General features: G+C 44.9%; 2 protein-coding genes across 9 annotated transcripts in view; both read left to right on the top strand.

Annotated features, from left to right (window-relative positions):
• The window catches only part of trim33 (tripartite motif containing 33), a 47,188-nt gene extending 40,699 nt beyond the window's left edge, over nt 1–6,489 (top strand). For 2 of the 4 annotated variants that reach the window (XM_064300638.1, XM_064300637.1), the window contains exons 17-20: nt 1,661–1,735; nt 2,473–2,625; nt 5,285–5,335; nt 5,553–6,489. In XM_064300638.1, coding sequence (XP_064156708.1) covers nt 1,661–1,735; nt 2,473–2,625; nt 5,285–5,335; nt 5,553–5,810 — 537 coding nt within the window. In that variant the 3' untranslated portion in view covers nt 5,811–6,489. The remainder of the gene's footprint in view (nt 1–1,660; nt 1,736–2,472; nt 2,626–5,284; nt 5,336–5,552) is intronic. The other 2 variants (XM_064300639.1, XM_064300640.1) reach the window with 1 other exon arrangement.
• Nucleotides 6,490–6,861: 372 nt separating this feature from the next.
• On the top strand, nt 6,862–14,791 carry slc66a1 (solute carrier family 66 member 1). 5 transcript variants are annotated; one of them, XM_064300644.1, is made up of 8 exons: nt 6,862–6,894; nt 9,281–9,480; nt 9,774–9,903; nt 10,592–10,685; nt 13,409–13,569; nt 13,683–13,775; nt 14,113–14,298; nt 14,467–14,791. In XM_064300644.1, the coding sequence occupies exons 1-8, from the start codon at nt 6,877–6,879 to the stop codon at nt 14,551–14,553; spliced, it is 969 nt and encodes a 322-aa protein (XP_064156714.1). In that variant the 5' UTR covers nt 6,862–6,876; the 3' UTR covers nt 14,554–14,791. The 5 variants fall into 5 exon arrangements, with proteins under 5 accessions (XP_064156714.1, XP_064156713.1, XP_064156717.1 ...); XM_064300643.1 differs by lacking the exon at nt 6,862–6,894 and adding an exon at nt 6,903–7,054; XM_064300647.1 differs by lacking the exon at nt 6,862–6,894 and adding an exon at nt 7,021–7,130.
• Nucleotides 14,792–15,936: the final 1,145 nt, after the last annotated feature.

The raw sequence follows: 15,936 nt of genomic DNA, 5'->3' as shown, positions 1-15,936 counted from the left end.
GATGGTTTTCATAGTGTCTGTAGGGGATGGTTTTCATAGTGTCTGTAGGGGATGGTTTTCAAAGCGTCTGTAGGGGATGGTTTTCATAGTGTCTGTAGGGGATGGTTTTCAAAGCGTCTGTAGGGGATGGTTTTCATAGTGTCTGTAGGGGATGGTTTTCAAAGCGTCTGTAGGGGATGGTTTTCAAAGCGCCTGTAGGGGATGGTTTTCAAAGCGTGAGTAGCTGCTCTGGAGCTGCAATACCTGCGGATTCCTGTAGGGGGATTGTTTTCAAAGATACCTGCAGGTTTCGGTCGAGGGGTGGTTTTTAAACGTAGGTGAAGGTTCATGGCGTCTGAGAGTTGAGTTGATGAGGGATTTTGATGAAGCGAACGTTTATTGTAAATGACATCCTTCTGCAGAAATGCGTAACATCCCCCTGTGGATGGTTGCCTGCTTATTACAAATTAATTAGGCTATAGTCTACAAAGGCCCCAGTAGACCAGTTAGCAGTGCAGAGCGATACAGGTCCTGTCTTACCAGCACTGCACCTGAACAGGTGACTGGAACGCTTTTATGATCGCTGTTCAAGTGCATTAAGCACTTTAAAATATTTTTCTGGCTGGTCTGAAGAAGCATGTTTAAAGTTTTATTTTATTGCACAGTTCAACAGTGAGCGGAGTTAATGATTAAACGAACTTGTAAAGATTAGACACGGTGGGGACAGTCTGGCCACGTCAGGGGGTATAAAGACGGTTCTGAGCTTGGGATATTGCATGTAGGTCGTAGTTTGGGGGGGGGGGGGGGGGGTCAAGTTTTTAAATGTCAAAATCTTAATCGTCACCCTTTGAAAGATTTTCCCAGACCTCCGTACAGTTCGTACAGCAGGAAGTGAACTCCCTGTGGGGGATAAAGATGGGATTGAACTGACAGGATCACACACTGCGTATTATTGCAGATGATGGCATATGACTCTTGTCTGTCGACTGTCATCATCTTTTGTTGCTTTTTCTGCTACAGTTTATTCTGGAACGTGTGCAGAAAAAAAACCATTTTGTTCTTCATCACTGTACTTTCCATAAAAGGCATCTTTCCAGAATGGGCCAACTGAACAGCTGCCTGTATCCAGATGTGTTAGCATGTTGTTATTGCTGTCATTACTTGATAGTTAGCGAGAGTCTTGAATAGCACTCGTTGTGCTGAGTCACTTAAAATAGTGTGTGGCGCAGGACGTTCTCAAGACTGTGAGGGAGTAGGCTAGGTGCAGTCTGAGCTCTGTGATTGGCTGTGGCAACCATTCTAGAAGCCTTTTCTGGCTCCGCCCAACATCGGGCATTATTATTGGTGCAAAAGATTTGTTCAATTCCATAGAGGGGGGGGGGAAAAACGTACTTTTACAGGGTGCAGGACCTTCACTGGGAGGCTGGGTCATGCCAAAGTCTTGGAACGGGAATGTTTGAAAGATTTATATACTGATAATCGCAGTTCTTTCCATTGATTCTCGTGCTTACAACGTTCCAGAAGTGCTGTGGTTGGGGGAGTTTTTTTTTTGTTTGTTTTTGTTGCTGAGAAAGAAATCTAAGAAAAACAAAGGCAGAAAAGCGAATGTCTTTGAAAGGCATTCATTGCCCCTCTCTCTCTCTCTCTCTCTCTCTCCGTTTCTGTCCTTCCACCCTCGCAGAGGTGTGAGCGCCTCCTGCTGTACATCTTCTGTCACGAGCTGAGCGTGGAGTTCCAGGAGCCCGTCCCCTCCTCTGTGAGTAGCCCCGCTGAGACGCAGCGGGAGAACGCTGCCGTCAGCCATCTTACCACACACCCTGCATCTCCCCAGGACCTCACAGTGTAGGACCTCACAGTGCAGGACCTCACAGTGCAGGACCTCACGGTGCAGGACCGCACGGCGCAGGGCCTCACGGCGCAGGGCCTCACGGTGCAGGGCCTCACAGTGCAGGACCTCACAGTGTAGGACCTCACAATGCTGGACCTCACAGTGTAGGACCTCACAGTGTAGGACCTCACAGTGCAGGACCTCACAGTGCAGGACCTCACAGTGTAGGACCTCACAATGCTGGACCTCACAGTGTAGGACCTCACGGTGCAGGACCTCACGGTGCAGGACCTCACGGTGCAGGACCTCACGGTGCAGGACCTCACAGTGCCAGGACCTCACAGTGCAGGACCTCACAGTGCAGGACCTCACAGTGCAGGACCTCACAGTGCAGGACCTCACAATGCAGGACCTCAGTCTTATTCAGAAAGGGCCGGTGTGTGTGTGTGTGTGTGTGTGTGTGCAGGCTTTCCTTCCAGCCAAGCAGTTACACACCTGATTCTACTGATCAACCACTAGAGCCTTTGCTCCGGACCTTGATTAGAAGAATCAGGTGTGTAACTGCTTGGTTGAGAAAAAAAAAAAGTGCTAACACACTGGCTCCATAGTGCCTCATCTTATCCTTGTGTGTGTGTGTGTGTGTGTGTGCGCGCACCTCCCCCCAGGTCCCCAACTACTACAAGATCATCAAGCGGCCCATGGACCTGAACCTGGTGAAGAGGAAGCTGGGGCAGTGCCACGCGCAGCACTACCAGAGCCCGCAGGAGTTTGTGGCCGACGTGCGCCTGGTCTTCACAAACTGTGCCAAGTACAACGAGGTGAGTGGCATGCGGGCTGAGCGCAGGAAGGGGGGGTGGCCACTAGAGGGTGCTGTGCCAGTTTTGCCTGGGGGAGGTGGATACATGGGGGGGGGGGGGGGGGGGGGGGGGGGGTGACGTTGTGCACATGTGCATGCGGGTGGTGCCTGACATGCATGAAGGATGTAAGGCTGAGGCTCCAGAGGGGGAGAGAGAAGGGATTTGCATGCGCATGGGGAGTACACACAGATTCACACTTGGGGGGGTGGGGGGTTTGGGGGGGTTGAATGGGAGTGGGAGTGGGAACAGAAACAGACACATTTTATGGTGACACACTCATGGCAGACCAGCATGAGGCAATGGTCGGGGTTTCTCACTTGTGGGCTATTAAAATGTTAGCAATGTTGATTAGTTGGTTGATTAGCAGTGCTGATTAGTTTGTCCTAACCACTTACTCCAAACGTGTCCCCTTGCAGGCATACAGTGGTCAGTATATTGCTAATCTGATTGCATTGGTGGTGGTGGTGGTGGTGTTTTATTACTGTAGCAGAACTGAGGTGTAGTGTTTTGCCATGGCTGCAAGTTTTTTTTTTTTTTTTTTACCCCACCCATGTATTTGGGCCACCCATTGTAGTTTTGAGTGAATCGCTCACATCTTCTTGTGACCATGCCCCAACATTATCTTGCCTGTTAAGTGGTAAGAAAGAGCACAAGTAACCATGCGGTGTTGGACCAAGAAACAAAGGAAGACGAGCTTTACCTGACGCTGATGGAATCACAGTGCCGAGCTTTCACTAAAACCAGCACACGGGGCCACCTCCCACAGCGTTTGTGACATCATAATGAATTCAGTGCTCTTCCAAGGCCGTCCCCTAAGACAGTGAATGGTGGTTCAGTGAGCTGCTTGTCGTTCATCAGTATACAAACCACACCACTCTGACTCTTGCTGATAAACGAGGTCACAGGATGATCAGCCACAATCGTGGCTTCTGTTTTAGTAGAGCCATTAAAATGTTCTTTTTTTTTCTGGTTCAAGGACAGACTGAATGCCATTTGGTTAGTTGCCGTGGTTGCCTTTGGGACACCATTCCACTGACTTGAGAACTCAGGAGTTTTACGAGCAAACTGAGTCTGGTCTCATTGTCTTTCTCCATCTCTGTTCATGCTGAGATGGTATTGTATGTCTGTAACCTGTATGATTGGCTCTAACCATACAGATAATTGGGAATAGTTTCCAAGCCAAGCTGTATCAATGGGGGTGAGAGTTTGTTTTATAACACATGACACCACTGTTGCCTTTTAAAGTCAATATATTTACGTAAATTGATTATTTTTTGGCCGATTATATTAATGATCTCCATCCTAGAAATGATTCATTTTCCTTAAGCTTACATCATTTTAGAATGGACTTTATGTACACTAAGTACCTGTGTAAGGAGCAAGGGAACATTGCGAAGATGGTCCAAAACAAGGGGATTAACACATGGTGTAGGATAGAGTTATAAGTGCATGTTGCACCTTGCAGTCATACCGTATGTGTCGGTATTGAATGCATCAGAGGTGGCCAGCTCTGGTCCTGGAGAGCTGCAGTGCATGCTGGTATTTGTGGTCCACTTTCAGTCAGCCTCAGCTCAGTTACAGATTTGGGGAAAAAGCTGTGTGGACTCTTCAGCCAGTCCACAGAATCACTGGTGCCGGACTGCACTTGAAAACCAGCCAACACTGTAGCCCTCCAGGACTGGATTCAGACACCTGTGGAATACTGGACTGTTACTCGGATACAGTTGCCGTGACAGCGGTTAAAATGAAGCTCATCATCGCAGTTCACACTGTCAGTAACCCAGGGTCCATAATACCGTGGAATATTTTCAGAAGCGTAACTTTACTGCCCTCATCCTGAACCCTAATTTACTGCTTTACGGATTCTTAAGAATTATTTCATTGGGCTGTTTGTTTGTTTTGGGTGTGATCCTAAGGAATTGTTTATTCCTGGAGATTTTGCCTGCATATTTTCGGTTTTTCTGGCTCTTTAAGGACAACTGGATTTTGGCTCAGAAGCTGTTTATTTTGTGCAATTATACATGAGCTATGCTACAATATTTGGGATAATACTCCTATTTTGATTGATACATTTTGATGTGCTGCAGATGGATAGAGTGGTGTGTTACTATGTAAGCACAAAAGTGCATAAAATTGTAATGCCACTAAGTGATGGTAATGTGATATTCAATATTCATACTGAATGAAGCAAAGTGGTCTACTTTTGCGGTTCAGTATCTCATTTTTAGAATATATAAAAAGTACTTGGGCTGAAATTTTTTTAATTAAGTAACTTAATTTCAGAAGGTCACATTTCTGCTTTTATTGGTTTTTATTAGCTGCTGGATACCCAAGCCATTCTTATGCGGATGTATTGGCATCTCCTCATCATCGAAACCTCCTGACCACTGTCAGCGCGATGAGCGTCGATTCGGTCCGCAGAAAGCCAGTTCAGCTTCTTCCGAGTCTAGAATAAGGTGTTCAGTTTTAGGCTGAAACGACTCTGGCCTTTGGACGGCTTAAATGCACTGGTCTTGCTTCTCTATTATGTGCGTGTGGTATAAAATCTTTCTTTCCCCCCCTTTTTTTTTTGGTTGATTTTTTTGTGTATTTTTTATTGTACTGTTATCGCCCTTTTTAGATGTCTCGAATAATCCAAGTTTATGATGAGGAGAAACAGATTAATGTCCAGGTAAGCCGTTTCTGACACAAATGGATGGAGGGTTGGTTCTGCCGCGATCCGCGCTGCCCCCTATGTTGTTAACCCACTCTGGTCTTCTCTCCCTCCATCCTCTCCTCTCCTCTTCTCCGGCTCATCCCTCCTTCCCGTGGGGCTCTCCTCCTCTTCCTCCCCTCTCTGCTCTGCCTGTCCCTCACTCTCCCCATCCCTGTCTCTCCTCGTTTGACAGGCTGACTCGGAGGTGGCCGAGGCGGGCAAGGCGGTCAGCCTGTACTTCGAAGAGAGGCTGAAGGAGCTGTACCCGGACCAGGACTTCCCCCCAGCCCCCGAGGCCGAGGGGCGGGACGAGGTGCGGCCCGAGGGGCAGGCCGAGGGGCGGGCCCCGGAGGAGGAGGACGACGAGGTCACCGAGGACTCGGACGACGACTTTGTGCAGCCGCGGCGCAAGCGATTAAAAACGGACGACAAGCGCCTGCACATCAAGTGAAGCCCGCTACGTTTTCGGCGGGAAATGGTAGAATGGGGAAATGGAGATGTATAAAAGAGATGGTCTGTCTTCCCCCCACCCCCCCCCCCCACCCCCATCCCTACCTCCCTCCCTTCCCCCCCTCCCCCACATCACCTCCGCTATCTGATCGGACTGAGATAATCCAGTGCAGGATTCAGTTGTTTTACAGATTATTTAATTCCATGTTTCCCCCCCTCCCCTCTGTTTAAAGTACCAATAAAACAACATGAAATGGGCATACTGGACTGTGGAAATGGTGAAGAGTTGAAGACTTACTGGGAAGGACTGCATTTCCTCCACCAAGGAAATCCTCTTACCTACTCTAGAAGAAACCGCTTGTACAGATTTTAAAGAAAGTTGTTTTGGTAGTTAAATTAATATCTGGTTATTTCTCTTTTTTTTTATTCTCAGTTATGACAATGTTTGTAAATCTGTTGTGAACTATGCTTTATAAAAGATCTGAACCTCCCATCTCCCAATATCTCGATGTACTATAAAATTTAACACAAATTACCTGCCAGGTATTTGTATGTGTTTGTTGATTTTTTTTTTTTTTTTTGATGTAAATAATGGAACCAAACTGAGAAAGCAAGTGGCTGCAGTGGAAAGTAATCCCATCAATGTTTGGCCATTCATTTAAATAAACATTGTTCTTCAAGCTCTTTCTCTAAATAGCCTTTATCAAAGGTGATATTAATTGAAGCGATTTCCATGCCTGTCTTACATTTAGCATTGCCGTGCTTTTAGGTGTTTAATAATGTCGAAACCGGCAGAACAGTTGGAGACAACCCCTTACCCTTTGTTTCCGGTGATCTTTTCACCCCTAACCATTGTTTACCTGATGTCTTCACCTGCACGATAACTTCAATCAGGTGATACCAAACATGAAATTACTGCAGTGTTCAGAATAACAAGTACGTTGCCAAGATATAAAGCACTCCGGACGGCATCCGGGTGATATCTGGGAACAAACAGTTAAAATGGAAGTGGTGCTGCATTGAACCGTCGAGTTGGGAAAAGCAATCATCTCAAATATTGCTGCAGGATGTGGAAAAGGCCAGCCGTAGGGAAACGTCTTGGATCTATAACGTAACCAGGCGTTAAAGATAGGACGTATGGACGAAAATAGCTGTGTTCACCACAGACTACCATTACATTCGCGAACTCTTCAGACTAAAAAGTCGGGCCTACGCTACAGGACTTTCAAAATCCCCAAATCGCTGGTACCGCCCACATTACGCGACATTCTTTATTACAATCTGCTCTCTTGTCATCACAAATTACAAAATCTTTCACGCGGTGTGATCCCCGACTAAGACCGTCTGATCCTGATACTCTGTTTTCTCACCAAAACACGCGCGAGACGTGACTGTTTCTTTTCATGTGACTTTACCTAAATGGAGCCTGAGAAAGAAGAGCAACTTTTTGTTGTGCGGTCATTTGTGCTGACAAAGGAAAGAAGGGGACAAAAAGCCCGAAAAATTTAGGAGGAGACAAACGTCGTGTATTGCGAGCGGTTCTGAGAGCCTACCGACCGAGATTTTGAGCCGACCCAGACATATTTTCTGCAATAACTGACAGTAATCGCCGTCAGCAGTTGAGGCAGTTTGGTCGTTTACGGTGGAGCGAAGGCTGAGATTTGAGTCATGGGTGGCGCAGAAGCCTTAGACAGCAAATTGTGTACAGTTTTGCGTCAGTATTGTCAATCACGTGACAACTGTCAGCTGATTTACCTAGGCTAGCCCACGGAATATTTCTCTAGCTAGTCTCCGACAGGACTGAAGTGGTTACCCCTGGACAGTTGTAGTGGATGTTCGGTGTCACAAGAGACAACACGACGGGTCAAGAGTTTTTTGACGGGGTCTGTGTGAAACGGTGAGATTTTCGAGGTAGTTTCGGTATCATTTAGATTGAAGAATTTCAGTGGAAAAGAGAAGTTGTCGATCATTAACATTAAGAATACTAACAAACATCGAAGTATGCTGTTTATTACAGTGTCAGTAACGAGATAACGATATGCCTGTTTATATTGGCAGCATTCCCTAGTTGAATCGAAAAGTGTTGATATTATATTCCGATAGATCGTCCGATCATTGGGGAAACTTCATATGGTTGTTTGCGGCTGGCTTCCGTGTGAGAGTGTAGCCTACGTGTTTTAATTTTAAATGCTGTTTGTGCAGTTTCTCCGTCTGCTACGCGTGAAATTTGCATTGCTTGCGGGTTACAGTGATGCGCGCACGTGAACATTTTATGTGAATACGTTGACTGTTTGCACTGGCATGTTAAAATTCGGAACGTGTAAATTATGTGCCTATGCATCAGAGGGGGCCTTGGAAGTAAAGAAGTGAGGAGAGTCACTGTTGTATTTTCAGTTTTTGTATTGTCCTGTGTAGCCTAATGCTGCCATGCGGGTTGTGGTGACGATTTTGTTGCCTATATTAACTTGAATATAGGGAAGCTCACAACTTAATTTAGGTTGCACAAATGCTGACAGAACATTTGGACTTAGTACTTTTATTGTAAGGAGCGTAATCATAACTAGATAGCCTATTTGACAATACTTGGGTACTTTCCTGATTCTCATTATTAGATGGTGGAGACAATACGTTATGAGGTCAGTAATGTGGTTTATAATGCAGTTCTGTAGTTGAAACCACTGAGCCCTGATGCGTTGTGGTTGAAGCTCAATTCTGTTCCTATTGCATTTAAGAGACTACTTCCGTGTTATTCACCGCCCTAACCGTTTAATTGTAGACATACTCCAATCATACACTAGGGGCGAGGCTTATCCACAGGACGGGAATGCCCTCGTTTGTTTTTCAGATAGCTACTGCTAACTTGGTAGTAGCTACAGAAGATCACAAGACGTCCGTGAACATCTATTTGTATGTTTCGCTTAGTGGTAATTACGGTTCATCGACGCACCGGTGAGGTTGACACGGGAATGTTGCTTGTCTGGTAGTTGTTTTCATATGGGAGAAACCTTTGCTCCGACGATCAAAAGGACTTTTTTCATGCTATCGTAGCTATAGAAGACGGTGAGTTCTTTATTTAGGCACCGCGGCTTTTCAACATCACCACATGACTAGGAATCGTTTGCTTGTCGGTATCCCGTATCTAATGTATCATTACTACATGAAAGGTTATAGTGTCGGAACATTTGGTCAGTCAAACAGATTAGGCCTGTGAACGTTCTCAGGCACTCTGACATCAGCGTTACGTAGAGCATCATCTGGGGAGAATGTTTACATTGTTACGTTTAATGTTTATCTGCCCAACAGAATAGCCCAGCGTTACATTTCGATGTTATGGCCAGCTTCACAACGCAACAGCAAATGACAACATCTTGACTGATTCCTGGCAAAATCCTTACAATGTGGCACAAAGTAGGCCTATTATTTGGAAAAACACGTCCGCCTATTGCGAACGGTTTCCCCCCTCTTTGGCAGGTAGTAAAGATGGGGTCTCATGGAGTGTTGTCGCGCGGGTCCCTGGGATGGAGAGGAGAAGGGAACTTCAGCTCGTTGTGTCCGAACGGGTCGGAGTGGGTGTGGACCGGTCTCGGAGAGTGCGCCCAGGACGCGCGGGACATGGCCAGTGTTGTTCTTGGCCTGGTATCGATCCTCTGCTTCATGGTGTCTTCACTCCCGTGAGTTTTTTTTTTCTTCTTCTGAAAGTTAATGTTTCACTGCCTGTCAGTAATGGAAAATAATGACAGATGAGAGAGAATGTCAAATGTATTCATTACTCATTGTCACATAGTAAGGAAAAAAAAAAATCATTTGAAGCTGTTTTAATTTTTACTGTTGTAATCTGAAACCTGTGCTGCAACCTTTAAATTGACTCTTTTAGGAATGTAGCTGCTTTTGATTCAGGGAGAAATTAGTTGTGTGAGCGCTCAAAACAAGTTTGGTTGAGTTCTCCCGATGTGTTCTCCCACAGGCAATACTACAGTTCATGCAAAACGGGGAACATGGACAGTGCCCTGTCCATTTGGTTCCTCCTGCTGTGGTTGGCTGGTGACACCTGCAACCTTGTGGGCTCCTCTTTAGCAGACCAGCTACCGTTACAGGTACGTAGCGTGTGTGATCCTTCAGTAAAAAAAAAAAAAAAAATGTTGAGTTGATTCATGTCCTTCCAATCGTGTGCCCTTGTGCCATGCCCTTACTGCGGGATAAGGGAATATGTGCTCCTGCTGTAGCATATGAATCATCCTAATATCCAACTGTAGGATTTAGGAACACTTTTCACGGCCTTACTGTGGCACACAGGAATATGCATTTCCCCCCACTGCAGCGTAACCTCTGCCACACCCCTTATCATAGCAATTACAAATTTCTTCTATACCCTTATTATAGCATATTTGAAATTTTTGCCATATGCATATTACATTACATTACATTACAGGCATTTAGCAGACGCTCTTATCCAGAGCGACTTACACAACTTTTACATAGCATTTTTTTTTTTTTACATTGTATCCATTTATACAGCTGGATATATACTGGTTAAGTACCTTGTTCAAGGGTACAACGGCAGTGTCCTACCCTGGAATCGAACCTGCGACCTTGTTACAAGCCAGTTCCTACCACTGTCTACACTCCGTCCTTTATATGTTACATAAGTTGCAGATGAGGTTGATCACTTAATGCTTTTTCTGTGCCCTTACAGTGAATGCTTGTATGTGAAGCATTGCTGCTTCTTTTCACCTTCGGTTTCTCAACAACCCCTGATGCCCCTTGTCTCTCTCTCTTCCTCAGACTTACACAGCCATTTACTATGTTCTGGCTGACCTGCTGATGCTGGGAATGTACATTTACTACGTTGTAAAGAATAAGACTAAGACGCCTATCAGTAAGTCTGGGTGTTTTTTTTTTTTTGTTTTTTTTAAAAAAAATCCTTGTGTGTTGTATGTGTTTTGTGCAGTGTTGGCGAAGCTACTTTGAAAGCATAGCTTTGCAGGCTACCAATTACTTCACACTGGAAGAAGTTGAACTACAGCAAAGCTATCCTAGGGAGAACTCTAGTTTGGTTAACTAAAGCTACTTAGAAAAAGTAGTTCAAACTATTTTGTAAAAAAAATGATCAAATTGACAATGTACATGTGATACAAAATTATAACAAAATATAATACTAAAAAATCTTATGCCAGCAAAAAATACCACTCAATTGAGTTTATTGCAAAAAGTGCCCACTTGTTCACAGGTCATACATAAACCAAAAAAAATAAAATACCCCACTATTAAAGGGAAAGTGCAAGGAATGTCAGCTTTGGTTTTGTATACAATGTCCATCAGTCAGACACCTGCCTTCCAGAAACTAGAGTCCAGGTGGGGGTATTGCACCAAGCAGGATTACTCCGTTAGCCAGGTAACTGGTAAAAGGGGGTCCAATTACAGTAGAGAAGCAATGGTAAAATAAAAAATCATTCCTTTCCTTTTATGGTCCAAAATTGTTTGTAGCTTCAGTACTTAGCTACACAAAAAATGGCAAAAAAAAGTTATTTAACTACTTGAATCACTATGCAAATATGAATGTAGTTGAACTACCAGCAAGCTACTGCAAAATATAGTTAAACTACTAGTTCAATTGCATGTAGTTCACTACTCCCCAACACTGGTTTTGTGTTGTATATCTCACATTCTTACTGGTGAGGCAATGAAGGACTCTTTGTCTTTCGGACTTTCAGTATGCTCACCTGCAGTGGCGTGGCATTGAATACTGAACTCTACGGGTCTGATTTACTGAAACCGCTAGAACGCGCAAAACATATCAGCACGCCCGAAATCAATAGCATGACTAACGTTCATGGTCATGGCGTCTGTTTTGCACCAATCGTTGGTCGTGTTATTAGTGTTGCGTGGTGCTAAAGGCCTTAGTAATCATGGGCATAGCCAGAGTAACGGCTGCAGTCGAGTGCCGTTCAACCCGCCTGATGTCAAGTGTCCGAGCAGCCCAACCTACCCCTACGCTGGCGAATGAGAGCATCAATGTAAGCTTTGATAAAGCCTATAATGCATCCATTTACATTTACATTTAAATCGCCCAATAAAGTACTTTTAATTATTACACCTTTAATCCGAGGAGCGTGTTTATTTGGTTTTTTACAACGTTAAGCTGGAAGGGTATGCTAGAGTTTTAAGTATTAGCTGGGTAGTCCCATATTTCAGCCTAAAAATGAGTGGTCCCATATAAGATGCCCTTTGACTGAAATATTTTTTGTTTCTTAAATTTGACTGCTCTCTGAGTTACAGTGCCATGCACTGAAAAACAAAGCGGACTACAGGGCTGGCCAACCTCGTTCCTGGAGATCTATCGTCCTGTAGGTTTACACTCCAACCTTAACAACGCATACCTCATTCAACAGAGAGAGATCTTATTGAGCTGCTAATTGTGTTACATCATAGCTGTTACTATATTGGGGATTTTAGAATGGATAGTACCGGTCCTAGATGCTGATTGGCCAATATAGTGTTCCAGATGTGATGATGTAGTAACACCTAAGACATGACACACCTGTTCACCTTACTGTGTATAATTCCACTGCATACCTTTAACAAGAGAATGGACCATTGGCAGTTGCTAACATTATTGGCACAACTACTTTTACGTTATGCGAAACGAAGTTGGCTAGTTGGGCTGTTTCTAATTTTTAATAATTTTATAGCAGCAGTCTAGTTCGAGTGAATGACTAGTTAGAAAGGTGTTGGCTACATGTCAAGTTTGCATAACCATGCATGTGAGTGTGTAATGTAACCTTCCTACTGTAAAATTTAGAAGTGATGTTAGTTTGTTAAAATGCGTAAACAAGCATTGTAGCTAACTCGCTAATGTTATTTAATATTATCTTGGTTAACTTTCCTCTGCTTAAATTCATCACACAAAAGGTAGCCTGACGTTATAGACTAGGCTCCATGTCCAAGGAATGATCGAACACATGTTAAAATACTTCCAGTAAGATCACGTAAACTAGCTAACGTTATGTGGAAAGCAGTCCATAACATCTAACAGCTGCTCTAATTGAACTGTATTGCTTGGCTGAGGAATTTATTCTATTCTTTCTTTATTAACATACGATTGAATGCGTTGAATGTTGGTGTCTTTTATATTCTGCTGTAACGTTCATGATATTACCGCCATTCTATAAAAGCAGTGAGGCACTTGAGGCAGTGCCGTATAGTGAATACACTCACGGCTTCGCGTCGTGCCTAATAACACCCTTTAGCCGTGACTGTATTCATAATATAGTGCGGCCTCTTGTGCCTTATTGCTTAATTATAACATAATTGTATTGATATTGACCAATGAGCATTCAGGACCGGAACCATCCATTTTTATAAATTAAAAATAAAAACACGGTTCTGTCAATGTCATTGATAGTTGCCATGTATGACATTTGTAAGCCCCTGGGCAAGTGGTGGTGGTGGTGGGTGACGGTCAAGTGGTGGTAATGGTTTAAATTTTTTGTCAGTTGGCCAGAGTAACATTCGTATGTTTTCTCTGGTATTATAAGCAGAAACCGAAACGGACAGAAAAGTGACGATGCTGTGAGCCACACCCCTCCTCTCTGTCTGCAGGTAACTCCGTTCTGAACGCTGTGGGTTTGCTGTACCTGGCTGGAGCTGCTACCTCACTGCTTTCCCTGCCTGAGGCTGGGCCTCAGGTGGACGTATCGCATCGGGAGTTCAAAGGTCGCTCTTTGCTGTCTGTCCTCGAAGACGACAACGGCCTGGTACAGGTGAATGCCTGCAGCTTTATTTCAGTTTTGGATTGAAGTGTAAGGAAATGGCCCGAACAAACTGTGACAGCTGTGTTTTTTTTGTTCTTCTGTGTCCTTCTGTGTGCTCACAGACCTTCACGACCAAGGAAATTATCGGTTTCGCGATCGGATCCTTGTCGTCCCTGCTCTACCTGTCCTCCAGACTGCCGCAGATTTACACTAACGTGAGTCGTGATTGGAATAGTGCGAGGGGGGGGGGCAGGTGGGCGGGGGGAGGGAGGTTGGGGAAGCTGGAGAAGTGTGCATGGGGGGTGACTGCTGTAGATGGACCTCAGTCAGGAAGGGCAACACCTTACTGCCATTTTGACTTTGTTACAGTGCCTGCTGCCATTTGGCATTTGGCGCAAGCTTTTAGCCAACGTGCATTTCAAAGGTGCATTTGGTCTGAAACGTGTAGCAAACGCCACTGGCACTAAAGCGACGCTAACCGAAGACACAGTCGTGGAAGTGTCATCGTCCGAGCGCTTCCTTCAAGATCCCTTTCTCTCTCCTTGTTTGCAGTATATGAGGAAGTCGACGGAGGGCGTGTCCTACTTCCTGTTTGCCCTGGTGATCCTGGGCAACACTCTGTACGGCCTGAGCGTGCTCCTGAAGAACCCGGAGTACGGCCAGGCGGAGGGGAACTACGTGATCCACCACTTGCCCTGGCTCATAGGGAGCTTGGGCACCCTCACCCTGGACCTCATGGTATCCTTCCCTTAACCTGGGTGTTCCGGTCCCGGAATGTCTGGCCTTGTCGCCGCGGTGACCAGTGGATCTGGTGTTTATGTTCGCTCTCCATTTCCCCCTAACCAACCCCCCCCCCGCCCCCCACACACACACACGCACAGTTTCCTTAACCCTCCCCACCTCCAGATCTCCATGCAGTTCCTGGTGTATCGTTCCAAGCCACCCCAGGAGTACGGGAGACCGGACGAGACCACCGCCCTGCTGGGGAACTGATGTACTGCGACCCCGGGGCGCTTTGGGAACGGATCTGCGGGTCGCTCGCTCGGACGCGGGCGCCTGGCGAAAAGTGCACGCCAGGAAGGGAAACAGTCACGCACACGCACACACAACCGTTGTCAGTATTCCACATTCCCATCTCTCCACAGAGAAATCATAATAACGGCTGTTAGCTTCTTATTTCTTTTTTTAATATCATTTATTTATATTTTATTTTTCTTTTAATTTTTTGACCTTTGTTGGACAAAATTCAAGTTTGATAAGCAATGCACCATTACAGACTTGGGAGAGAGATGTGTTTGTACCGTACAAAACTGTATTCGTAACCTCTTCTGTGTTTAAAAGGGAACTTATTCTGTTTGCGTAAAAGTCGTTCACTTTTATTTTTCGAATAACGAATGCGCACAATCAGAAACACAACGCTCGGTAATTATAATACTAGCTGCAGCACGACAGATGGTTGTTTGAGGCAAATGTGAGATCTCTGGCCATTCTGGTAGTGTCATGTTTTTTTTTCTTCTAATTGACAGACATTTTTCTAGTGCCTCTATATGGGGGCGTTTTTCTTAGTCAAACCATTGCCTTGGGTTCTTCAGCTGAGGGGTGGGACTACACATAACTGACTGTATTGGTGCCGGGTATATTGTAGCCGTAACTTTCATTGTCGTAATAATGATCGTTATTGTGTGTATCAGTTTGTGGAATTTTTAGACATATTTTAAAGTTTACATTCAGTGGCCTTGGTTGTCATTTTTCTACAATCTTTGTTCTTGAGAAAATGATTTTCCTTTGTGGATTTCCCCTTCGTTTTCTTCCGATTTAGACATCTTTTGTTGAATTTTTTCTTTTTATTTGGGTTGAATAACTTTTTTTTTGGGAGGGGGGGGGGGTAGTTTTGAACTTCTGGGCTAGTCTGTACTTGTGCTCTAATCATGATGTTTCAGTGTTGTTGTTCAAAGTTCAATATGTGCCATGTTGCCCACTAAAAAAAATGTTTCTGGATCAAACTGCAGTGTCATTTTTTTTTTTAACGGTACAGCTCAAAATTTACTGCTCAGCAGCTCTCACAATAATTAACTTTTTTTATTTTCTTTTTATTTTTTTTCCCCTTTGTCGCAGTGCAGGGATAAGTTCCCCTCTGTAGGGAATTGCTCATTCATTAGTGTTAATTCGTGAAGCGCTAAGACGCTAAGCTACTCCCTTTCCTGATCCTGCTGTGTTTCACCTTCCGATGCTTAATCTCTCTCTGCCCTGTGTCTCCACTCTGGCACTGCTCTCTCTTCCCTGGCCTAAATCCCGTCCTTTGACTCCCTCCCAGGCCTAAATCTCCTCCTCCTCCTCCTCCTCTTCCGCGGCTCCGTTCCCACACCTCACCCCTGA

The sequence above is a fragment of the Anguilla rostrata genome, chromosome 11 (genome assembly GCF_018555375.3).
Source record: "Anguilla rostrata isolate EN2019 chromosome 11, ASM1855537v3, whole genome shotgun sequence".
Lineage (NCBI taxonomy): Eukaryota > Metazoa > Chordata > Actinopteri > Anguilliformes > Anguillidae > Anguilla > Anguilla rostrata.
This window is presented reverse-complemented; position numbering and strand designations above follow the sequence as displayed.

Bases quoted from the DNA above. Each gene is read 5' to 3' on its own strand.
- slc66a1 (XM_064300643.1), top strand. From the start codon at position 6,947: ATGGACGAAAATAGCTGTGTTCACCACAGACTACCATTACATTCGCGA. The intron at 7,055-9,280 runs GTACCGCCCACA...CCTCTTTGGCAG, and splicing joins TCAAAATCCCCAAATCGCTG to GTAGTAAAGATGGGGTCTCA. The intron at 9,904-10,591 runs GTACGTAGCGTG...TCTCTTCCTCAG, and splicing joins CAGACCAGCTACCGTTACAG to ACTTACACAGCCATTTACTA.